The following is a 26369-nucleotide window of genomic DNA, read 5'->3' as shown; positions in this document are numbered from 1 at the left end:
ATGTTCAGAGTTGTGCAACCATCCCCAGGTTTGGTCTTTCATCAGAGTTTCTGAGGTTTAAGACAGTTTCCATCCACTGTGAAATATAAGCCTAAAAAAAAAGTTCCCTAATAACTTTTAGCGGTCTCAGAAATGCATAATGATGGCAATCGTTACCGAAATCCAGGCAGTACAGAATTTTATTTTCCCAAAATTCTGGAACTCAGGACCGAGAACATTTTGCTGCTGTATTAAAGCCCAGGAAACTGAAATCAGAGGATTTCATATAATAATCTACCTACGCTTCTTACCCTTCAGTACTTTCTCGTTTTGGAACCACAGCGCGTCAGTGGGCGGGGCCTCATTCTCGGGAAAACTCGGCGGTGGGAGGAGTCCCCTCCGGGAGAGCTTCCTGAAGGGGGCGTGGCCTGACTTCCGTAATCTTTCGGACAGAGGCGGAGTCTTCTTCCGAGGACCATTCGGAAGAAGGCGGAGCCTACCTCGCATCAGGACCAGTCTGACTGCACCTGCATCCTTAGCTCAGCGCATCCCCGGAGCATCTTAAGAGCTGAGCGCAGCTGACAACTAGGGGCCAGACCGTCGCAGGAGGCGTCCGCTGGATACCTTCCCCCTTCCCTGACCTAGAGCTCTACAGCTGCTGCCTCGGTACTGACCGAGGGTTCCCAGAGTTGTCTCACCATTGCAAAAACGTTATAGCAACAGCCTCTGATTACGACATGGCTGAGATCACCAATATCCGACCTAGCTTTGGTAAGTAGACTCGGAAAAACTAAGCTTGAGGTGGTCAGAATTGTTGCAAGGCCAAGGGGGCCCAGCGGCAGGGCAGAGAATGCAGCCCAGACCAGAGCCTTCAAAATGCCAGCCCCGCTAAAGTCGGGCCTGTGGTGGTGGGTAGTGGGCAGTTGACAGTGCATGAACTTGAGCTATGGGCTGCAGGGACTGGCAGGGCCCGAGCCACACCGAGGGTGGGGAAGTCCAGGATGCTAAAACCTTGTATGGTGCACTGTCAGCACTGCTGGAGGTGAGAAACACCAAGCGTGCGGAGGATGTGAACCCCTCCTTCTGGGGGAGGAGAGGTGGGGTAGGCCAAGCCCTCCCCCTTGGGGCACGCAGGGCGGTGCCCCTTCCTCCCCCTCCCATTCCTAAGGGCTGCGGGGGAGGGAAGTGACAAGGGGGATGGGGCATCAAGATGGCAGCTTGGAGACTGTGGGCCGTGTGGCTGGCAGCCAGGGGAGGCGGCGGCCTCTGGGGAAAGAGGGGTGCGGGGGTGGGGAGCAAAAAGGAAGCCACTCCTTAAGCCGGTCAGCTGGATGCTGGGGCTAGGAGGAAACGTGAGCCCTGCAAGCTCCATTCCGCATCGTAATGGTGGGGTCCATCCGATGCTACCAAATGGCGCTTGGCGCTGCTGGGCTGGGGGATGACGTGATGTCTATTTCTGGGCCTCCTGGCAGCGCCGAGGCTCTCCTTCCGGGGCCTTTGTTCCCTGTTTCCCTGGGCCGCCTTTTCAAAAAGGAGGACTGACCGGCGTTGATGCTGGCAGGGGCGCGATCCGGGCCGGAGGGGGAGGGGCGAAAGAGGCCTAGCCCGGGGGAGGCCGCTTTGTGTACCGCAGAAAGCATTACGTCATTTCAGAGCGGCTGGTCCCCGACCCAGCCCTGTGGGCTCCAAGATTAGTTTTACACTCCCTGGAGCAGAAAGTGGAGTGGAAAATAGGGAAGAAGGTGGCAAAGACAAGCTGGAGAAGGAAGTTTTTTCCTCTTTGGGGACTCCTGCAGTATATGCTAAAGGAGCAAACTTCCTGTGTTATGCTTTCCTGATCAAATAAATAAAATATACTTGCCCTGCTTCTCCTTGATTCAGTTTAGATGGGGGAAGCCAGTGAGAGTTGCTGCCAAAGAACCTTCTTATTCCTTCAGGGATTCTATCCCTCAGACAATCCAGAAGGTTTGAGCATCGGGACTCCAGTTTTTAGGGTGGAGACACAATCCAGCTAGGAAATGGCTTTTCTCATTCCTGAATAAGAGGTACAGTGAAATGAGCAGAATCCAGTGTGCTCTGTCCCCTCAGAATAAGGATGAAGAAATCAAATCAGAGGTATTCAGATAACAGATCTTCACACTCATTAACTACTTGTTCTCACTTATTCCCCAAGGCTAAATCTTGATTGTATTTTTTTCTTCCACTTCACCTTCTGCATCTTTATTCTTTGAGTTCTAAGTTTCCAAAACAAAAGTCCCTTTCATGATCACATGAGCAATCCATGATTTCTTCCTGTTGTTTTTCTTCTTATTCCCTTCCAACAGATTCCTTTCTTTAATTGCAGTTTCAGAATCCTTGAAAAAAGGAGATGATGTGGAACATAATATAGTGATTTCTCTTAGAGGGACTATTATTGGAAAATGGAAAATAAATTACATCAGCCCGTTACATACTACACTTTATTTAATCCTAACAAATACCCTCAAGTGTATGTATTATTATATATACTTGCCAGACAAGGAAACCAAGGCTCAGAAATAAAATAACTTGGCTAAAGCCAAACAAATGACTAAAGGTAGCGCTAGTTTGTTTTTGTTTTTGAGACGGAGTTTCAATCTTGTTGCCCAGGTTGGAGTGCAATGGCATGATCTTGGCCCACCACAACCTCTGCCTCCTGGGTTCAAGCGATTATTCTGCCTCAGCCTCCCAAGTAGCTGGGATTACAGACATGTGCCACCACACCCGGCTAATTTTGTATTTTTAGTAAAGATGGGGTTTCTCCATGTTGGTCAGGCTGGTCTTGAACTCCCGACCTCAGGTGATCTGCCCACCTTGGCCTCCCAAAGTGCTGGGATTACAGGTGTGAGCCACTGCACCTGGCCAATGCTAGGATTTAAACCAATGTCTGGCTGAAGCCAAAATTTATTCTCATTCCATTGTATTATATTTGTCTACTTGACTGCGAAAGGCTATGTTTAGGAAAGGGGGTGTCGATAAAAGTAGTTCTGGTCAGAAGCTGAAGGAGCTGGCCAATAGCCCAGATGTGTCTTGCAGGTCTTTAAACCATTACAGAGGATCTCCTACATAGAGAACTACCACTTCCAACTTTTTCACGTCTCATAGAATACTTCACTTCAATGCCACAGCACTTGGGTGATACACCAAGCCAACACTCAGTTATCCATGACTATGGAGGACAAAAGGAGCGAGAAGCACAGGTCACTGCAATTTATAGCTACTTTAAAACACTCACTTCAGCCATTAGTTTCAACTTCCATTTCCCACCAAGCTTTGGACTAAAGCAAGACAGAGAGCTCTAGGTTTTAATATATTTGATGTTTCTAGCTCATTGTCTTGGTTTCAGGGAGAGAGGCAAGAGTTAACAAATACTAAAATGAAGAAAGAATAGCAAAAATAGGAAACAAGGCCAGGGGGAACAACTAGATAATTCAAAGATGCGTTCATCTGTTTCTCTTCTTTTCCTTCTCTGTCCTCCTGGAATATGAGAATTTTTCATCTTCTCTCTTTTCTACCCTATCTCCATTTTCTAACAATAAAAGTTGATGCATTGTAAACATGTAAGCAGCAGTGGGTTCCCCCCACCCTGCCCACTGCTGCAGAGAATAAATCTATGATAGAGCCAAAAGAATTGCCCAGGTGTCTCCTAATCTAAGCCTTCAGATCTCTCTTTATTATCATTCCAAAAAATATGCCTGTCTTGGTAGTTTCCTGTGTTCCTCTTCTCATAGAGACAATGTTCAGTTTCACTAATGAGTAGCAAACAATTTGCAGGAAAGCACCTGATTGATGAATGGAGAGCCACTTCCTTAGGCTGTGCCCATTCTTAATGGCAACTGAATCCAATTAGTTGTTCAACCAAATATTTACTGAACTCCTATTAGAAGCAAGAGACTCTGAGGGATTCAAAGATCCATAGGATATTGTTCCTGCCTGCCTTCAAGTAGCTTACTACCAAGGCTGTCTCCATTTTGTGAAAACTTTCTCTAAAAGCTATTTCATTTAATACTTTGAGACTAAACACTATTATTATTCAGTATGGATATAGACATGGTCACCTTGATTTATTTTGTTAATAATGTTTTGCTCCTTATCTATATTACTTTAAAATATACCCGGGTACAATGGGTCATGCTTATAATTCCAGCGACTCAAGAGACTGAGGCAAGAGGATCTTGAGGCCAGAAATTCAAAACCAGACTGGGCAACATAGCACCTTGTCTCTAAAAAAAAAATTTTTTTTTAATTAGCCAGGCATAGTGGCATGGGCCTGTAGTCCCAGCTATTCAGGAGTCTAGGGTAGTAAGATTGCTTGAGCCCAGGAGTTCAAGGCTGCAGTGAGCTGTGATTGCACCACTGCACTCCAGCCTGGGCCACAGAGTGAGACCATGTCTCTAAAAAAATGATAACAATAAATATGTATTTTAAATAAAATGTAACTCTTCCTTGGTTAGGCATGGTGGCTTACACCTGTAAGCCCAGCAATTTGGTGGAGACTAAAGCAGGAAAATTGCTTGAGCCCAGGAGTTCAAGACCACCTGGGCAATAAAGTGAAGACTCATCTCTAAAAAAAATTAAAAAATTAGCCAGGCATGGTGGCTCACGCCTGTAATCCTAGCACTTTGGGGGGCCAAGGCTGGCAGATCACTTGAGGTCAGGAGTTCGAGACCAGCCTGGCCAACATGGTGAAACCCCGTCTCTACTAAAAGTACAAAAACTGTCCAGGCGTGGTGGCACGTGCTGGTAATCCCAGCTACTCAGGAGGCTGAGGCAGGAGATTCGCTTGAACCTGGGAGGCAAAGGTTTCAGTGAGCCAAGATTGTGCCATTGCACTCCAGTCTGGGCAAAGCAAGACTCCGTCTCAAAAAAAAAAAAAAAAAAAAAAAAATTAGCCAGGCATGATGGCACATGCCTGTAGTCCCAGTTACTCAGGAGGCTGAGGCAAGAAGATCATTTGAACTGGGGAGGTCAAAGCTGCAGTAAGCTGTGATCATGCATGCCACTGCACTCCAGCCTGAGTGACATGGTGAAATGCCATCTCTGCAAAAAATACGAAAATTAGCCAGGTGTGGTGGCACGTGCCTGTAGTCCCAGCTACTCAGGAAGCTGAGGCAGGAGGATCACTTGAGCCCAGGTGGTGGAGGTTGCAGTGGGCCAAGCTTGTGCCACTGCACTCCAGCCTAGGCAATAAAATGAGACCCTGTCTCAAAAGAAATTTAAAAAGTAAGCTCTACCACAATGCCTGGCAGGGACATATAAATTTACACAAAAAATAGCAATTTTATCATTGTCACTGCTATACACAATATTACATGTATATTATGACCAGTGCAGATGAAATTATACCTGCCTCTCGTGTAATCTGGACACTATACTCATAGTATTGTGCTCATGATGCTCATAGGCTTTCTAGAGAAGATAAACCTTTCATCCAGGTTTGGAGGGAAGAAAAAGCCATGGATTGGTTGGAGAGAATAGGAGAGGATACCTCTAATAGAAGGGAAAACAGTAGGCATTATACTAATTATAGTCCAAGCTTGTGGTCGCCTAAATTCCTAAGTCATTTTTGACTTATCAAGTGATGTTATTGACTATAAATAGGTTTTTGAGTCCAAATAGAAATTTACATTTATCCCTGATATATGTAATCATCTTGACTCAATCCATTTTTTTTTTTTTTGAGATGGAGTCTCGCTCTGTCACCCAAAATGGAGTGCAGTAGCACAATCTCAGCTCACTGCAGCCTCTGCCTCCGAGGTTCAAGCTATTCTCCTGCTTCAGCCTCCCAGGTAGCTGGGATTACAGGCACCTGCCACCATGCCCGGCTAATTTTTGAATTTTTAGTAGAGACAGGGTTTCACCATGTTGGCCAGCCTGGTCTCAAACTCCTGACCTCAGGTGATCTGCCTACCTCGGCCTCCCAAAGTGCTGGGATTACAGGCATGAGCCACTGCACCCGGCCTCAATCCTCTCTTTCTAATCTGCAGAGGCTGTTTTGAATTCACTGACTCTTTTGTTCACTGAATGCTTACTATGTGCCGCATAGTTCTAGGACGTGGGACTATAGCAGTGAACAAAACAAACAAAATTGCTGTTTTATTAAGCTTGTCTAGTGATCAAAGACAGATAATAAATATATGTCAGGAAAATAAGCTCCATGAAGAAAAATAAGGAAGGGTGATGGGGACATTATCTTACTTGGGGCAGACAGGAAATACTTCTCTCATCCAGTGAGGTTTGAGGCTCACAATAAGTGAAGCAGTGAGCTGCACAGATGCCTGATACAAGAATGCTTCAGGCCGGGCGCGTTGGCTCACGCCTGTAATCCCAGCACTTTGGGAGGCCAAGGTGATTGGATCACTTGTGGTTGGGAGTTCAAGACCAGCCTGACCAACATGGAGAAATCCTGTCTCTACTAAAAATACAAAAATTAGCCGGACATTGTGGCACATGCCTGTAATCCCAGCTACTCGGGAGGCTGAGGTAGGAGAATCGCTTGAACCCAGGAGGCGGAGGTTGCGGTGAGCCGTGATCGCGCCATTGTACTTCAGCCTGGGCAACAAGAGCAAAACTCCGTCTCAAGAAAAAAGAAAAAAAAAAGAATGTTCCAGAAAGAATCGGGGAAATGCTGGAATTATGTCTATTTCCTTTTCTTTTTTTTTTTCCTCGCTCTATTGCCCAGGCTGGAGTACAGTGGCACGATCTTAACTCACTGCCACCTCCACCTCCTGGGCTCAAGTGATCCTCTTACCTTGGCCTCCCAAATAGCTGGGACTACAGGCATGTGCCACGTGCCCTACTAATTTTTGTAATTTTTTTTTTTTTGTAGAGATGGGGTTTTGCCATGTTGCCCAGGCTACATTTATTTCCTTAGTTCTCCCTCCCTTCCAAGTGGTCCCCTAAAAAGTAAAATGGAAAACTATAGGCCTAATCTGGACCTTTAAAGCCTAAACCCAACTTAGCCTCAATGAACTTGAGGGAGCGAAAAAACTTGAGGGTCCAATTTTTGTAGGAAAAGATAAGACTAGGGTAAGGGAAACAAAAAAAAAAAAATCTATTTCTCTCTCTCTTTTTTTTTTCTTTTTTTTTGAGATGGGGGTCTCGGTCTTTTGCCCAGGCTGAAGTGCAGTGGTGCGATCTCTGCTTACTACAACCTCCACCTCCCAGGTTCAAGTGATTCTCCTGCCTCAGCCTCCTGAGTAGCTGGGATTACAGGTGTGTGTCACCACACCTGGCTAATTTTTGTATTTTTTTTTTTAGCAGAGACAGGGTTGTGCCATGTTGGCTAGGCTGGTTTTGAACCTGACCTCAGGTAATCTGCCTGCCTCGGCCTCCCAAAGTGCTGGGATAACAGGCATGAGCTGCCACACCCGGCCTGTTTCTCTTTAGTTATTTGTTCATCCAACACATAGTGCCTGCTACGTGTTTTAAGTGCTGAGGGTACAGCAGTGAACAAAACAGACATACATTTTTGTCCTCATGAGACTTATATTCTAGTGAAGATAAATAATAAATTGTAAAATAATGTGTGTGTGGGTGTTTATTCTTACATATTTGTGTATGTATTTTATATATTTTTTTCTTACATGTGTAGGGGTGTGTGTATCAGAGAGAGATAATGACAAGGCCTGTTGAAAAAAATTAAGCAAGGCTAGGAAGAGTGGGTGGTGAGGATGGAGAAGATTGCACTTTTTAATAGGGGAGTCAGGAAAGGCCTAAGAAGGTGACATTTGAGCAAAGATCTGACATTTTCCACTAATAGGGAAGAAAACCCCTATTTCTTCCAGCGAAGGATTTATTAAGGTAATAATAATGAAAAGAGAAAGTCCCTATTTCTTCCTATTTAGAATAATATATGTATACATAAATACATATATATACACACACACATATATACATATACACACACGTATATACATATGTGCCATATATATATATATACCTATTTTTTGCCTACAATGGATGTATTCATCCTGGAGGAATACTTTTTTTTTTTTTGAGACGAAGTCTCGCTCCATCACCCAGGCTGGAATGCAGTGACATGATCTTAGCTCACTGCAACCTCTGCCTCCCAAGTTCAAGCAATTCTCCTGCATCAACCTCCCAACTAGCTGTGATTACAGGCACATGCCACCACGCCCAGCTAATTTTTTATATTTTCAGTAGAGACAGGGTTTCACCATGTTGGTCAGGCTGGTCTTAAACTCCTACCTCATGATCCACCCGCCTCAGCCTCCTAAAGTGCCGGGATTACAGGTGTGAGCCACTGCACCCAGCCTTATATTTTATATACCTGGGAGCTAAAATTTTGGAACATATTTTAAAAGTACATAAACCCAGAATTCTTCCTTTTGGCCCCCATCCATTTTTACTACCCTGAACACCCTACCAAGACCATCTAAACTCAGCTCCACACCCTTCCACCCTACCCTGACAGCAAGTCAGTCAGTGCAGGCCCTGTTCTGGATACTATGGAATATCCTCCTGAAACCAAACATCTTGCGTAACAGTTGAAGTGAACAGGTGCTCATGTAAAAAGGTGATCTTGGAACACGTACAGAGCAGCTTTATGTGAAGCACAAATCAATATGAGCAAACCAAGTCTATAAGTGCTAAGAGAAGGTTGAGAAAAGAACAGAGAGTCAAGTGGGGTGCTTCAGAGAAGGCTTTCTAGAGAAGGCTGGGAGGAAAAGCCGTGGAGCGGTTGGAGAGGTTGGGAGAGGGTGCCTCTAATAGAAGGGAAAAACTCTGAAGCCCAGATGAGCACATTTTGCTTTAGAGGCTAGACTGCAGATTAGCTTGGCTCTAGCAGCGGCAATGAGCAGGGGAGATCTAGACAGGAGGTAAAGTCCACCCGCCCTGACACATCTCTGGTCTCTGCCTTCAGATGTGTCACCGGTGGTGGCTGGCCTCATCGGGGCCTCTGTGCTTGTGGTGTGTGTCTCGGTGACCGTCTTTGTCTGGTCATGCTGCCACCAGCAGGCAGAGAAGAAGCACAAGAACCCACCATACAAGTTTATTCACATGCTCAAAGGCATCAGCATATACCCAGAGACCCTCAGCAACAAGAAGAAAATCATCAAAGTGCGGAGAGACAAAGATGGTCCCGGGAGGGAAGGTGGACGTAGGAACCTGTTGGTGGACGCAGCAGAGGCTGGCCTGCTAAGCCGAGACAAAGATCCCAGGGGGCCTAGCTCTGGTTCTTGTATAGACCAATTACCCATCAAAATGGACTATGGGGAAGAACTAAGGAGCCCTATTACAAGCCTGACCCCCGGGGAGAGCAAAACCACCTCTCCATCATCTCCAGAGGAGGATGTCATGCTAGGATCCCTCATCTTCTCAGTGGACTATAACTTCCCAAAAAAAGCCCTGGTGGTGACAATCCAGGAGGCCCATGGGCTGCCAGTGATGGATGACCAGACCCAGGGATCTGACCCCTACATCAAAATGACCATTCTTCCTGACAAACGGCATCGGGTGAAGACCAGAGTGTTGCGGAAGACCCTGGACCCTGTGTTTGATGAGACCTTCACCTTCTATGGCATCCCCTACAGCCAGCTGCAGGACCTGGTGCTGCACTTCCTTGTCCTCAGCTTTGACCGCTTCTCTAGGGATGATGTCATTGGCGAGGTCATGGTGCCACTGGCAGGGGTGGACCCCAGCACAGGCAAGGTACAACTGACCAGGGACATCATCAAAAGGAATATCCAGGTGAGTAGGAAGTGTGTGTTGGGGAGCAATGGTAGGTTGGGGGAGAAAATATCTCAGGGGATAAATGGAAGGGGGAGGGGAGTGGGATGGGTGGCAAAGAAGGGCTATAGAGAGGAAGGTCTTGGCTGTCAAGGATAAGCAGTGGTCAGAGTAAGACAGAGGGCCTGGCAGATTAGGTCTCCTCTAAGAAGCAACTTCCTGAGGAGAGAAGGTCCGATAGCTTTCACCATTTCACTTAGTGGTTGGCATCCTGATGCTGTCCAGCTTACTTGGAACAGGCTGGCCTACCATTTGTAGATCCTTCATTATATCAGGGATATGGGGGCTAATTTCCTCTCCAAAATGATGTGATCTTCCTCCAGTGAATTTATTTTTCACAGCTGAGAAGCTATGACAATAATTCAGTAATGTTTCCCTCATCTTCCCTTTCCCAACTCTAACCTAGGGGTGTAAATGATACCATGTACGTCTTTTTTTTTTTTTTTTTGAGACAGAGTTTCACTCTTGTTGCCCAGGCTGGAGAGCAATGGTGCAATCTCGGCTCATTGCAACCCCTACCGCCCGGGTTCAAGCGATTCTCCTGCCTCAGCCTCCCGAGTAGCTGGGATTACAAGCACCCATCACTACGCCTGGCTAATTTTTTGTATTTTTAGTAGAAATGGGGTTTCACCATGTTAGCCTGGCTGGTCTTGAACTTCTATCCTCAGGTGATCCACCTGCCTCGGCCTCCGAAAGTACTGGGATGACAGGCATGAGCCACTGCACCCAGCTGTCATGCACATGTCTTCTTATGACCATTTTACAATGCAATTCAATGAATTGCTTCACCCTTCTAGGCCCAAACCTTTGCCATAGACACTTCCCCTCTCTCCATTTCTCCTGTCCTCCCTCTTTGTATTAGAAGAGGGATGAGGGCCCTCTATCCTGCCTTCTCTCCCCCTCTTCCCACTGGACCGACACTGGCTCTTGAGTTGTAATTTCAGGAGCACAGTAAGTGTAGCCCCACCCAACCCAATTAGTTCATTTATTTCTTCCACAACTGGGGAGGCAGTGAAATGCTGCAGTTAAACACTTGGGCTCCAGAATTGGACTGCACGACTTTACTCTCCAGCTTACCACTTGCCAGCCGTGTGACACGGGTGAGTTACTCGACCCCTCTAAGCCTCTATTTTCTCATCTGTAAAATGGAGCTGATAATATTGCCTTCCTTACAGAGAATCAAATGAGGTAATATGCCTGGCATATGATTGCCCTTGAAGAGGTTTCACTTTATTGAAGGAGAAAGACAAATATTTTTTGCAATTACTGTATAGTGAGTATGGTAGGTGCTATGAAAGAAGTTGTTGAAATTTTAAACTTAGAGTTTCATGTCTTTTTCAGGGTATAACATAAGTGGTTAAAATAGCGAGGACTTTGAAGTCAGACCTGAGTTTAAATCCAAATTCCACCAGCTAAATGACCTTGGGCAAGCTGCTTCACTTTCGCTAAGTCTCAGTTTCTTATGGGAACAGAGTAGGATGATGATTTTATATAGCTACTAGGACATAGTGAGCCTTCAATAAATTGTGACCATTACTATTATTGTTATTTCTATTATTAGTCAAGTTTGATACCTGGGTGGTGCATGTGGTTTGTAAATATTTATATTTCGCTTTGACACAGTGAAGGAAGATAAGGGAGGAATCGGTGAAGGAGGTTAGGAAAGAATTTCGAGGCCACTAGAAACAACTGCACATCTCCAGAAAGAGCTCTGCCTGTGGGCAGATCGTACTTATTTCTTGATACCTTTTTTACCTGCAAGCCCTCCCTGGACTCAGTGGGGAGACAGGAGGCTCAGGATTGGATAGAAGAGGCTCCTAAGTTAGCAGGTGCAGAGTGTGCAGTGAGTACCCAGGAACAAGGTTTGCCTGCTGAAGAAGGGTACTGTGCCCAGTCTGGGTGGGGGACAGCAGGGAGCACACTCTGTGTGTGTGTATTCTTGCCTTCTCTGCTCTGTAGTAGGCACCTGTCCCCCTGCAGCCAGCCCAGTCCTGCCTTTCATTGCCTGAAGGAACTGCTACTGCCACCTGGCACACTCAGATCCATGTCACAGGGGCCAGGGAAGTCCAAGAATCTTGAAGAATATTAGACACATTTTTGATTGTGATTTAGGGTAGAGGTGGCCCTCAGGACATCTGGCCCAAAGAAGGGTTTATTGAAGTTATGTTGGTCCACCTAATACAAGGGCTCCTTGGCTAGAAAATCACTCTGAAAGAGGTTCTGCTAATTATAGGAAAACTTGGTGAACGTCAAAGCATAAACAAGACACTGCCACAACATCTTGTGGTTCTCAATGCCAGGATACAATGAGACATCCCAGAGTCCAGCCCTGCAGGGGTTTTTGCATCCTCTGAGGCTGGAATCAGAAGGTGTGAACAGAAACGGAAGCGGTGGCCTGTTTCATCCCCTTCTCTCCCCTCCCCTGTCCGCCCATCTTTTTTCCTCAGGGCTCTGCTGACCCATTCTGCTGTTTCCTTATTCCCTTCACAGCAGCTCCCATCCTCCACTCCTTCCCTTGTCTACCTCTCCTTGAAGGAGGAGCCTTTCCAATACACCCTTCCCTGTGACTCCAACCTTGGTAAAGTCACCAACCAGCTGGACTCCTCCAGACAGCTATACACTTGCAGCCCAAGGCTGGGAGTAGAACATGGCTCTGTGCCAAGCTGCAGCTGGGAAGAGACTGGCAATGAAAGGGACTGATTTGGGCTGGGAACAAAACAGCCTCAAATCAAGGGCACTGGACACAGCACAGACAATGGCATTTGCTAAACTGCCAGGGGCTCTTGGCAAGAGCCACATTTCTTTCCACTTTATTAACTCCCTTGAGGAGGGATAAGCCAGGGCTAGGATCCTGAGCAACACATGCCCTGGAGGAGGCCCGAGATAGGACACCCAGAGCCTGTGCAGCCCCACCCCAGAGCCTTCCAGCCTCCCAGCCTTCCTAAACCCATTTTCCCAACCAGCGCCCGTAGGCAGGACTATGTTCCATCTGAGCCATGGCTGTCATCTCCCTAGTCACTCATCCACTAGGTTCCCTAGAAGTGCAGGCTGCAAATGTCTATCCCAAATCCTCCCTACTATAGCAAAGTAGGATCTCCCCTTGGTGAACGTGAGCTAGAGCTGCCCTGGACCATGCCACACTGGCTGTAAAGGGCTTTTTCCTGGTCTGGATTACATAGACCAGTAAAAAGCTACCGCACTCTAGCCTGGATGACAGAATGAGACCCTGTCTCAAAATAAAGTAAAATAAAAAAGAAAAGAAAATATGGCCAGGTACAGTGGCTCACACCTGTAATACTAGCACTTTGGAAGGCCAAGGTGGGAAGATTGCTTAAGCCCAGGAGTTTGAGGTTGCAGTGAGCTATTACCACAAACTGCACTCCAGACTGGGCAACAGATCATGTATGTGTATTGCAGGGAGGAAAGGGGGGATGGGATTGAATGTTAAGGTTTTGTTTTCCCATGGTTGTGATTTAGGGTACAGGTGGCCCTCAGGACGTCTGGCCCCAAGAAGAGTTTACTGAGGTTATGATGGTCCACCTAATACAAGGGCTCCTTGGCTAGAAAATCACTCTGAAAGAGGTTCTGCTAATTATAGGAAAACAGACTATCCCTTGCCTAAGTATTATTTCTTCTGAGTGTATTCTTTAGGACCACGGTTCCTGTTCCTCTGTTCCACTGAAAGAGCAAGGAGATTGCCCTCAGAGAGCTGAGCCCCGCAGCTCTGTCAGGCATGAGAAAATCCTTTCTCCCCCTTGTCCTTCTGCTTGCCTGCCCCCCAACAGGGCCTTTGCCTCACTAGGCCAAGGGGCTGGGAAACAGAGCTTGCTCACAGCCTTCAATGGCTCTTTCAAAAGAAAGAGCCATTGACATAGCTACTTGGAATGGGAATTGGGTAGAAAGAGAAAGGGAGGGGGCTTGAGAGAACGACATTAAACTGCCTTCAATGCAGAATGGAGTGGCATTCAGGTGGTGTTGTGGCTACAGACTTGGGCATCACAAAGCGGCACTGAGTGGGGATGGGCATGCTGCCTGTGTGAGATGGCCCAAGGTGAAGGAGGGATCAGACGGAGGACAGTTGCCTGAGGAGTGATTTTAAGGGAGAAAAAAATGCAAAGGGTAACCAGAAGTTGTCTACTTTCCCAAAAAACTAGGAAAGAGGCATGGGGATTTTGATTAGGAAGATTTTCCTAGAATGGATGATTTAGGATACAGAATTTTAAATAAGTAATAGGGAAACCTAAGCTATAATCTTGTCATTAATGTTATTCTTGCAAATAAAACTGTGCTTTTAAAATCAAATGTCGGCCAGGTGCGGTGTCTCAGGCCTGTAATCCCAGCACTTTGGGAGGCCGAGGCAGGCAGATCACAAGGTCAAAAGATCGAGACCATGCTGGCCAACATGGTGAAACCCGGTCTCTACTAAAAATACAAAAATTAGCTGGGCGTGGTGGCAAGTGCCCGTAGTCCCAGCTACTCGGGAGGCTGAGGCAGGAGAATTGCTTGAACCCGGGAGACAGAGGTTGCAGTGAGCCAAGATCACACCACTGCACTCCAGCCTGACGACAGAGCAAGACTCCATCTCAAAAAAAAAAAAAATCAAATGTTGCTTTTCCCCTCACCTATCCTTCCTCTGTGTATAAAGTTAGAATCATATTTAAAGACTGCATATTTAGTATTTAGATACTCAGTATTGAAGGATGGCCCCAGAAATGGATATATCAAACCTAGCTAACATTTTATTATTATTCATGGAAACAGAGGGGAGCAGTAGCCAAAACAATGCAAAAGTCCTTTCTAGATCAGTGCTGTCTAATGATGATAGAAATGTTCTATATTTGCACCATGCAGTGTGGTAGCTACTAGCTACATGTCGCTATTGAGCACTTGAAATGTGGCTAGTGTAACTGAGGAACTATAATTTTAATTTTATTTAATTTAAATTAAAATTTAAATAGGCACATGTAGCTAGTGGCTACTGTATTGGATAGCTCAGTTCTGATTGTTTTGGAATCCATTCAATTTTCTTTTCCATATGGGATTACTTTTCATTTGATGTGGCTAATAGTAAAAATGAGTTTATATTCACTGATTACATTCTGACTTCTGGCAAAAGGAAAAAGCCCAGAAGTATACTGGTTGGCAAGGGCAACCAGACTGTAATTCAAAACTGGCTGAGGGCATGGTGGCTCACGCCTATAATTCCAGCACTTAAGGAGGCTGAGGTGGGCGGATTGCTTCCACTCAGGAGATCAAGACCAGCCTGGCCAACATGGCGGAAAACCCAGACTTGGTGATTCACGTCGGTAATCCCAGCTACTCGGGAGGCTGAGACACCAGAATTGCTTGAACCCAGGAGGTGGGGGTTGCCGTGAGCTGAGATTGTGCCACTGCACTCCAGCCTGGGTGACAGAGCAAGACCTTGTCTTGAGGGGAGAAACAAACAAACGAAAACACACTGGCTGAGGGACCAAGCATGGTGGCTCACACCTGTATTCCCAGCACTTTGGGAGGCTGAGACAGGCAGATCACTTGAGCCCAGGAGTTTGAGACCAGCCTGGGCAACATAGAAAAACCCCATCTTTACCAAAAATACAAAAATCAGCTGAGCCTGGTAGCACATGCCTGTAGTCCCAGCTACTCAGGATGCTGAGTTGGGAGGATCACTTGAGCCCTGGAGGTCAAGGCTGCAGTGAGTCAAGATCACACCACTGCACTCCAGCCTGGGCAACAGAGTGAGACCCTATCTCAAAAATAAAAATAAGGCCTGGTGCGGTGGCTCACGCCTGTAATCCCAGCACTTTGGGAGGCCGAGGCAGGCAGATCATGAGGTCAGGAGATCAAGACCATCCTGGCTAACACGGTGAAACCCCGTCTCTACTAAAAATACAAAAAATTAGCCAGCCGTGGTGGTGGGCGCCTGTAGTCCCAGCTGCTCAGGAGGCTGAGCCAGGAGAATGGCGTGAACCGGCGAGGCGGAGGTTGCAGTGAGCCAAGATCGTGCCACTGCACTCCAGCCTGGGCGACAGAGCAAGACTCCGTCTCAAAAAAAATAAATAAATAAAAATAAAAAATAAAAAATAAAAATAATAAAAATAAAATAAAACTGGCTGAGGATACTTTCCATGGATACAATCAAGAGCTGACAATAGGCCAGGCATGGTGACTCACGCCTGTAATCCCAGCACTTTGGGAGGCTGAGGCAGGAGGATCATGAGGTCAGGAGTTCGAGACCAGCCTGGCCAACACAGTGAAACCCCGTCTTTACTAAAAATACAAAAATTACCCGGGCATGGTGACACGCACCTGTAGTCTCAGCTACTCAGGAGGCTGAGGCAGGAGAATTGCTTGAACCCAGGAGGTGGAGGTTGCAGTGAGCCATCGCACCACTGCACTCCAGCCTGGGCGATAGAGCGAGACTTCATCTCAAAAAAAAAAAAAAAAAAAAGAGCTGACAATACAAATGTTATGGGTAAGGACAAAATGTGGGGCTTCTCTCTAGCAGAGAAAAAACATGAAAATATTTTTAAGGTTGATTCCCTTTTGTATTTCAATTTCAAAAGCTAAGCGGTGAGTTTAAACCTTGGTTAGATTTTTTTTTTTTTTCTGAGACAGTCTCACTCTGTCGCCCAGGCTGGAGTGCAGTGGCACGATTTCAGCTCACTGCAAACTCCACCTCCTGGGTTCAAGCGATTCTCCTGCCTCAGCTTCCTGAGTACCTGGGATTACAGGTGTGCATCACCATGCCCTACTAATTTTTTGTATTTTTAGTAGACGGGGTTTCACCATGTTGGCCAGGCTGGTTTTGAACTCCTGACCTCAAGTGATCCGCCCTCCTCGGCCTCCAAAGTGTTAGCATTACAGGCGTGAGCCACCATACCCAGCCTAGTTAGTTATTTTTTATGCCCTGTGAGAGACATTTCCATATGCTCCTAGGACGAAATATAGACTCTAAATTTTTAAAACCATGTGAAATATCACAGTTTCATTCCTTGAGATGACTTAAGGCCTACAATCAAAGCACAAACTATTAGGCTTATTTCTTGTTTTTTATTGATGAGTTAATCGGCATATTTGCTGCTGCTGCTCTTTCCCGCACCAGACATACCTGAGTAGATAGTGAACTAGCCTGGGAGCTTAAGGGTAGGATTCCTCGGTATCCATCTTTTCAGCCCTAGCTTCTAGCAGAGAGTGCCTGGCACTTAGTAAGTGCCTAATAAGTTATTTTTGTGGGTATGTGGTGTATATAAGGCTGGTGATGGGAGCATAGTCTAATTTTGCTCAATTTAAGAATTCCTGGAGTAGATGACGTTTCTTTGGGGCTTTGAAGCATACAAAGAATAAGGGTGATCATGGGGGGATGATTTTGTCCCAATTTTTTTTTTTTTTTTGAGACGGAGTCTCACTCCATCTCCCAGGCTGGAGTGCAGTGGCGCAATCTCGGCTCAATGCAAGCTCCGCCTCCCAGGTTCACGCCATTCTCCTGCCTCAGCCTCCCGAGTAGCTGGGACCACAGGCGCCCGCCACCACGCCCAGCTAATTTTTTTGTATTTTCGGTAGAGACGGGGTTTCGCCGTGTTAGCCAGGATGGTCCCGATCTCCCGACCTCGTGATCCATCCACCTCGGCCTCCCAAAGTGCTGTGATTACAGGCGTGAGCCACCACGCCCAGCCAAAACTCACTTCCTTTTGTTTTCTTTATCCCAGCCTCATCCCCACTTTCTAAAGCTAAAAACACAAGAAATAGTCCACCCTTTCCTCCCTCTTCCCTACGCTTCACAGCCAATTAACTGCCCAAGCCTAAAAACCCCTGATAGTTCTTCCTGAGACATATTTTACCTCCATGTCCATCTCCTCTGCCATAGCCCTAGTTCCAGTCCCAATCATTTCTTCTGTAGCATGTTGCTACAGAACAACGGAGTCTGCTTTTTAGAGATGGAGTCTCACTCTGTCGCCCAGGCTGGAGTGCACTGGCGTGATCAAGGCTCACCTCAACCTCCACCTCCTTGGTTCAAGCGATTCTCCTGCCTCAGCCTCCTGCGTAGCTGGGATTACAGGCACCTGCCACCACACCCAGCTAATTTTTCTATTTCTTTTTTTTTTTTCTTTTCTTTTCTTTTTTTTTTTTTTTTTGAGACGGAGTCTTGCTCTGTTGCCCAAGCTGGAGTGCAGTGGCTGCGATCTTGGCTCACTGCAAGCTCCGCCTCCTGGATTCACGCCATTCTCCTGCCTCAGCCTCCCAAGTAGCTGGGACTACAGGCATCCGCCACCATGCCTGGCTAATTTTTTTGTATGTTTAGTAGAGATGGGGTTTCACCGTGTTAGCCAGGATGGTCTCGATCTTCTGACCTTGTGATCCGCCCACCTCAGCCTCCCAAAGTGCTGGGATTACAGGTGTGAGCCACTGCGCCCAGCCTAATTTTTCTATTTCTAGTAGAGATGAGGTTTCATCATGTTGGACAGGCTGGTCTCGAACTCCTGACCTCAGGTGATCCACCCGCCTTGACCTCCCAAAGTGCTGGGAACATAGTCGTGAGCCACTGCGCCCAGCCACAGCAGCCTCTTTTTGACAGGGTCTCACGCTCACCAAAGCTGGAGTGCAGTGGCTCAATCACAGCTCACTGCAGCTTCAATCACCTGGGCTCAATCAGTCCTCCCAAGTAGCTGGCTCTATAGGCACATGCCACTGCGCCCAGCTAATTTTTTTTTTTTTTGAGACGGAGTCTTGCTCTCTCGCCCAGGCCAGAGTGCAGTGGCGCAATCTTGGCTCACTGCAAGCTCCGCCTCCTGGGTTCACACCATTCTCCTGCCTCAGCCTCCCCAGTAGCTGGGACTACAGGCGCCCGCCACCACGCCCGGCTAATTTTTTCGTATTTTTTTAGTAGATACCAGGTTTCACCGTGTTAGCCAGGATGGTCTCGATCTCCTGACCTCGTGATCTGCCCGCCTCGGCCTCCCAAATTGCTGGGATTACAGGCATGAGCCACTGCTCCCGGCTGTAGCGGCCGCTTAACTGAGCTTTCTGATGTTGATCTTCCTCGACTTTAGTTCATTTTCCATCTTTCTCTGAAATAATAATCATTTTAATAAAATGATGACAACTGGCCAGGCATGGTGGCTTACACCTGCAATCCCAGCAGTTTGGGAGGCCAAGGTGGGCGGATCGCTTGACCCCAGGAATTCGAGACCAGCCTGGGCAACATAGTGAGACCCTGTCTTTACCAAAATACAAAATGTAGCCTGGCATGTTGGTGCACACCTGTAGTCCCAGCTACCTGGGATGCTGAGGTGGGAGGATCTCCTGAGCCCAGGAGGAGGAGGTTGCAGAAAGTTGAGATCTCACCACTGTCCTTCAGTCTGGGCAACAGAGTGAGACCCTGACTCAAAAAAATGATGACAGCTTTGCCACTCCTATACTCACCAACCTCCTCTTGTATGGGTGCTGCTGACTCTGCTCTTTGGTAGTGTCCCCAACAGCCCTTTACTCTAGCCTTGCCCACCTTTCCAGGTTCCTGACCTACCCCTCCTATCAGCCACCCCCACTTCAGGCATATTCACCTCTCAACCATTCTCTGAACACAGCTTACCTTTTCAGGCCCAACTCCTTTGTACCAGCCATTCCTGTCAATCTGCCTGACATGATCATCTCTCTGTCCATTGCTTCATGGTTTTGTACCCCCATCAACTCAGTCCAGGCATCAGCTGGTAAAGCCTTCCCTGAATCTCCATGGCTGGGTGCGGTGGCTCATGCCTGTAATCCCAGCACTTTGGGAGGCCGAGACGGGTGGATAACGAGGTCAGGAGATCAGGACCATCCTGGCTAACATGGTGAAACCCCTTCTATACTAAAAATACAAAAAAAATTAGCCAGGCGTGGTGATGGGCGCCTATAGTCCCAGCTACTTGGGAGGATGAGGCAGGAGAATGGCGTGAACCTGGGAGGCGGAGGTTGCAGTGAGCTGAGTTCTCACCACTACACTCCAGCCTGGGTGAAAGAGCGAGACTCCTTCTCAAAAAATAAAATAAAATAAATAAATAAATAAATAATAAATTAATTAATTAAAAAAGCCTCCCCTAAATCTCTCAGCTCTAGGTGCCCAGAGCACTTAGACAGGCTTCTCATTTCTCTGACAAGTCCCGTACAGGTTTATTTACTTCTCTGACTCTTCTACTGAGTGGTAAGCTCCTTGGGAGCAACAACTGAGTCCCATCAGCTCTGGATCCTCAAAACCTGGCATGCAGTGCCTATGCAAATGTTCTTTAAAATGTTCTTGGAGGGGCCAGGCACGGTGGCTCACGCCTGTAATCCCAGCACTTTGGGAGGCCGAGGTAGACAGATCACTTCAGGTCAGGAGTTCGAGACCAGCCTGGCCAACATGGTGAAATTCTGTCTTTACTAAGAATACAAAAATTAGCTGGGCATGGTGGTGGGCACCTGTAATCCCAGCTACTCTGGAGGCTGAGACAGGAGAATCACTTGAACCCGGGAGGCAGAGGTTGCAGTGAGCTGAGATCACGCCACTGCACTCCAGCCTGGGTGACAAGAGTGAGCCTCTGTCTCAAAAAAAAAAAAAAAAGTTATTGGAGGACTAGAGGTTTTTTTCAAGCTCAAAATGGAGCCTAGCATCACATTTAAAGATGGAGAAACAAAGATCAGGGTGCTGGGGAGGAAGCTGACTTGGCGGGAGAAGATATACTGGAGCGCACATTGGGGTGGGCAGAGCAGGTGTGGATATTCAGCTTGTGAAATGCAGGGACAGGTTCAGGGACTTGCCCAAGGCCATGTGGTGAGTAAGTGGCAAGGTTAAGATTCAAACCCAGTTCTCCTACCTCCCACCGTACAGTCTTCAGAACTTTTTAAAGGATAAGAACCAAATGAGAGGATGCACTTCTATAGTGCACACTATGTGCTGGGCACCATTACAGTTTATAAATTTTAACTTATTTAATCCTTCTGATAATGCAATGTGGTAGGTATAACCTTTCACCCACATTTTATAGGTGAGGAAACTGAAATACAGAGATGTTGAGTAACTTGTCCAAGGTCACAGATAAGAAATAGCAACTGGGCATGGTGGCTCATGCCTGTAATCCCAGCATTTTGGGAGGCTGAGGTGGGAGGATCATTTGAGACCAGGAGTTCAAGACCAGCCTGGGCTACATAATGAGACTCTTTGTATAGAAAAAAAAAAATTAGCCAGGTGTGGTGGCACACACTTGTAGTCCTAGCTACTCAGGAGGCTGAGGTGGGAGGATTGCTAGAGTCCAGGAGATGGAGGCTGCAGTGAGCCAAGATCACGTCACTGAATTCCAATCTGGGCAACAGAGTGAGACCCTGTCTCAAAAAAAAAGAGAAATAGTCAGGATTTGAATCCAGGCTAATTTGGCTCCAGAGGTCATGCTCATAAATCCAAGGCTATGCGGGCTCTCCATGCAAATTATTTAATATCAGAATTATGGTTATAATGTTTCCTTTCTCCCTCCTTGTTAAATAAAATCATAACACCTCTCCAGGGGATGAGCATCTTTCCAACAAACTTATCATCCCTGCACTTGTCCTCCCCCAGACTCTTCCCACTGCTCTGCACACTTTTTGTGCTCTGCCCTGCACCCTCTGCCAGGATTCTCACCTGCTATTTTTTCCTCACAGAAGTGCATCAGCAGAGGGGAGCTCCAGGTGTCTCTGTCATATCAGCCTGTGGCACAGAGAATGACAGTGGTGGTCCTCAAAGCCAGACACTTGCCGAAGATGGATATCACCGGTCTCTCAGGTAGCAGCTATTTACTTCAACCTATTTCTTACTGTCTGAACCACCCCCGACTCCTTGCCTGTGGCCCAGATAGACCTCCACACTTCAAGATCCTTGCCTCTTTCACTTTTAGTCTGCTCCTCTTTCTGTAGACATTCTCTCACCAATGAGTATCTACGTCCAATAGATTTCCCTGGCTAGGAAGATTCTTCAGTTGAACAAATGGGGTCTTTACATTTGGCAAGGTATCCTAAATAATATGCATGCCAGGTGCTAAGAGAGACTTCTCAAAAAGGCTGCAGGCATTTGCCTCTGTGCCCTTTAATATATTTCTTGGTATCATGGGATTTCTTCAGACCTAACTTGAGAAAGTTGTTCTGTTCTATTCCTGCCTGGTTTCCTTGGCCCCTCATCCAGGCAGGCAGACTCACATATAGTCAGTGTGTGTTTATTGTGCAATCACTAAAGAACACATGGGGTGGCCATCAAAGATACGAACAACAGAGCCCCCCCTTTCCCAGCATGAAATTACCATTACATAGGAAAGGACTGTGTCATAGGCCTGTCTCCCTTTTTCTTATCTCTTTGGGGGCCCCAGATCCTTATGTCAAGGTGAACGTCTACTACGGCAGAAAGCGCATTGCCAAGAAGAAAACCCATGTGAAGAAGTGCACTTTGAACCCCATCTTCAACGAATCTTTCATCTACGACATCCCCACTGACCTCCTGCCTGATATCAGCATCGAGTTCCTCGTTATCGACTTCGATCGCACCACCAAGAACGAGGTGGTGGGGAGGCTGATCCTGGGGGCACACAGTGTCACAGCCAGCGGTGCTGAACACTGGAGAGAGGTCTGCGAGAGCCCCCGCAAGCCTGTGGCCAAGTGGCACAGTCTGAGCGAGTACTAATCCTGTTCTTCTCTCCTCTAATCCCCGGGGGCCAAGCTGGGGAGGGATGCGGAGGGGAAAGAGATGACAGAGAAGTGGACTCAAAACCTCATTTTAGTTGTAGAAGAAAATTTCTTACAAAACAAACTCCACAAAGAACACCCTATATGACCACAGCTGCAGATCAGTTCTTAGCAATGATGGTTTTTTTCTTCTTTGCAAGGCGCTAGAATCTTTTATTTTATTTTATTTTATTTTATTTTATTTTGAGACGGAGTTTCGCTCTTGTTGCCCAGACTGGAGTACAATGGTGAGATATCAACTCACTGCAACCTCTGCCCTCCAGGTTCAAGCGATTCTCCTCCCTCAGCCTCTCAAGTAGCTGGGATTACAGGTGCCCACCACCATGCCCGGCTAATTTTTTGTATTTTCAGTAGAGATGGGTTTCACCATGTTGGCCAGGCTGATCTCGAATTCCAGACCTCAGGTGATCTACCCGCCTCGGCCTCCCAAAGTGCTGGGATTACAGGTGCGAGCCACCATGCCCGGCCTCTGTTTTTTGTTTTTTTTTTTTAATGGGGGACAAAAGAGAGGGAAAGACCCCTACAAATCTATATATAACAATGTAACCATATACTTGCATGTCTAATACAAACTGAAGAAATTAGCCTAACTGCCAATATCAAGTTGCAGATTTTAATCCATGGAAATTGTGTTTTGTGCTGAATTGTATTTGCTGATTACCTGAAATTGGCTTCTTTTTATTGGGCTTCTCTGGAGAATTTCTCCCACTCCCCACCTCTGCAGAAGAAAATTTTGCTCTTATAAAACTTCATGTTTTCATCATTCCCATCTTTTCTTTTTATTGCCTCTTATATCTCTGCTCTTTGACCTCAACGTCTAGAGGTCTGTAGTAAGCCAAGAAACAAAGGTGGGGTGGATGAGGCAAGGTTTGCAGGAGAAAGAGGAATTGAGAAATGGGGTATTTTTGCTATCAGCTCTTCTGCTATGAAGTAGTAAAGGGCAGTCTATAATTAACTGACAGACCTAACTGAAGCACAGAGAATACATCAGACTTATGCATCCAATACATCAGAACTTGGATTTTATCAAACTTGATGACTTCTCTAAAAGGAGCTTTGGAAACTTCAAATTCAGCTATAGGATAGTACCAATGAACACATCCAGCTGATCCCAAAAGCTGTTTTCAGGTATAAGGACAAGGAGAGGAGACAAGTGATGACAGCCATTCCCCTTTGCAGCTATCTACTGTAGTGACAGCCATTTCTTGGTTGATGGGTTGGAAGTCATCAGAGGTTTGAAGAATTACACTGGCCTTTGTTTTTGCAGAAATGCCGACCATGGAGATGCTTTAGAGTCTTCTCAAATAGCTTAGATGTTGTAATGAGGTTAGCTTTGCTTCATAAAAAAGGGGCCCTCAGAAGTTCTCCTTAAATTTTTCAATAAAAATTTAGCTCTTAAAAAAATAACAGTGTGACTGAGTGAATGAAGATAAGTTGGATTCTTTCAGAGCATTCTTTTCTTCAAAACAAGCTGCATAGTTCTTGGAATTTATGTCTTACCACACGGTGGAGGGATGGAGGAACTACAGGATGCAATTCTACCATTGGGCAATAGAGGTTGAGAGAGATTCAGCATCTTTCTGGGATTAGAATTCAGGTCTCTTTACTCCTACAGCACCTGTGTCTCCAATGTTGAGACTTCGCAGATGGCACGGACTCCATGGATAATAGGTAAACTTGTGGCCGGGCGCAGTGGCTCACGCCTATAATCCCAGTATTTTGGGAGGCCAAGGTGGAAGGATCGCTTGAGCCCAGGAGTTCAAGACCAGCCTTGGCTACATGACGAAACCCCATCTCTATCAAAAATACAAAAAATTAGCTAGGTGTGGTGCTGCACGCCTGTGGTCCCAGCTATTCAGGAGGCTGAGGTGGGAGGATCATTTGAGCCCAGAGGTAGAGGCTGCAGTGAGCCATGATCATGCCACTGCACTCTGGGCTGGGTAACAGAGTGAGATCGTGTCTCAAAAATTAATTAATTAATTACTTAATTAAAATAAACTAGGTAAACTTGGATAGGCAGTAGATATTTTTGCCCACCTGAGAAGGAACTCAGTCAAGCTGCTGCTTAACAGCTTGATCCAGGGCATGAAAGGTTAGTTGAGACTGAAGTATTCACTTCCACACAAGAACATCACTTTTAACCTTGCTTTGGCGAAGGGAGTCGGGAAGCTGAGTCTCCATGGACCGGGGGGTGATCTTGCTTTCAGTGTTCCCTCACCTTTTGTGGATTTAAAACCATTCTGCTCCCCCTAAACCTTTTGTTTGATTTCAGCCCATGTTCTTGACAATGCAGAGCAATTCTGAGCAGTCACAAAGCCTACTCTCTGTTCTTGTCCCTGCCAACCCCCACCCCCCCATAATCTGACTCACAACTTCACCATCGGTTGGGATCATACCACTAGTCTCTGTCCTATACTCCATGAAATGTAAATACTGTATCATAAGTAGAAGAAAATAATTTTTGTTTTCTAAAAATGCATTTTGAGATAGTTTAATGTAAATCTGACAGGAGCATTCTGAAGCCCCATTAAGAAAAAATTTAAATGGTTCCTCTTCATCGCCTTAATGTCTAAAGATCAGAAATCGCTGAGCAAACCCGCTTTTGTTTCCTTCCCAGAAACAATGCAAAACAACAGATGGAGATAGTCTGGTCTTTGCCCTGCTGTGTGTGCCTCTGTAGCTCCTCCTGACAAACGTCTGGGAAAACAGCCTCACCCCACTCTCCTCTCTCTTCCCCATTTCCTTGTAGCTTTATTCCTTGCATTCTTTGGGTCTACTGAGCAGTGGGTGCTGAGGTGACAGGGGAGGAACCAGTTGTTCTGTAGCCTAGGAACTGCCTCAGTGTCTTTGCCAGAAAAAGGCAAAGAGGCGGACAGTACAGGGCTCCTCCCTCCTACCTCAGGCCTGATCCATCGTGCCCTCGACTTTGCCGTCTCAAAGTTTCTTAGCTGACTTTGGCTTTCACATTTGTTCTTTCCAGAGCTAACTGATAAGATTGGAGGAGGAATGCCTTCTCCTAAGAGTCAGTTGATAGAAAGACAAGAGAGTCACATCTTAGCTTTTGCACAAGGCATTTGTGGGAATAGGTTAGGGAATGGTCACTTCTGATTTTCCAACAGTTGCTCCTTGTCTGAAGATATCTTGATTCCTTTGGGAAGACAAGAATTTTTCTTAATAACAAAGGTCCCTTTATGAGTTATTCCTTCTTCCAGTTCATCTCACTGGAGCACAGCCAAGATGGACATGTTTATGGACAGTGCTCTAGATGTGAAAACAGATAGAACTGGTTTGTGGGACGGGGCAGCTTGCTCAGGAGAGGGAATAACGCAGGTCCCTTTTCTTGGAAGGCTTGTACTACGGCCATGACAGTGACATTGCCCTCACCATGATCCCTCTCCAAAGTGGTTGTCTTTCTTTACCTTGTGTCTTCTCTTGTAAAAATGAAACTCAAAAATAAAATAAATGTGTCAAATTTTGAAAAAAAAAGAAAAACTGAAAAAGCTAACATGAATTGTGTGAAATTGCATAATGCTGTAATGCTAACCTACAATATGTAATGCTATCTTGTATGTTGAATTTGTTAATGCACCACACAAGTGCAAAATAAAGACTGATTCACATTAAATAGGCACAGTGATGTCAGCCTGATTCTCTGGAAAGCTGGAGGACTCTCAGTGAGGTTAACACTCAGACTCCAAAAGGATGTTCTAGGGTATGTTTTCCAAACTGTGGTCCCCAGACCACTTGATTCAGAATTATCTGAGGGCACTTGTTTAAAAATGCAGATTCCAGGCTCCCATCCTAGATACTCTCATTTGACAAGTGAGTTGGTTTGCTGCTTACTGTAGTCCTATTTCTGGTCTTTCTGTTTTCCTCTTGAAATGTAATTTCTGAGACCA

At 46.3% G+C, this 26369-nt stretch overlaps 1 protein-coding gene across 2 annotated transcripts; it reads left to right on the top strand.

Annotated features, from left to right (window-relative positions):
- The first annotated feature begins 474 nt into the window (after positions 1-474).
- Positions 475-26101, top strand: SYT11 (synaptotagmin 11). Of its 2 annotated transcripts, none has more exons than XM_032154241.2 (4): positions 475-750; positions 8885-9711; positions 21400-21520; positions 22098-26101. In XM_032154241.2, the coding sequence occupies exons 1-4, from the start codon at positions 717-719 to the stop codon at positions 22406-22408; spliced, it is 1293 nt and encodes a 430-aa protein (XP_032010132.1). In that variant the 5' UTR covers positions 475-716; the 3' UTR covers positions 22409-26101. The 2 variants fall into 2 exon arrangements, with proteins under 2 accessions (XP_032010132.1, XP_032010131.1); XM_032154240.2 differs by having other exon boundaries at positions 21400-21523.
- Positions 26102-26369: the final 268 nt, after the last annotated feature.

Source organism: Hylobates moloch, unplaced genomic scaffold (genome assembly GCF_009828535.3).
Source record: "Hylobates moloch isolate HMO894 unplaced genomic scaffold, HMol_V3 SCAFFOLD_5, whole genome shotgun sequence".
Lineage (NCBI taxonomy): Eukaryota > Metazoa > Chordata > Mammalia > Primates > Hylobatidae > Hylobates > Hylobates moloch.
This window is presented reverse-complemented; position numbering and strand designations above follow the sequence as displayed.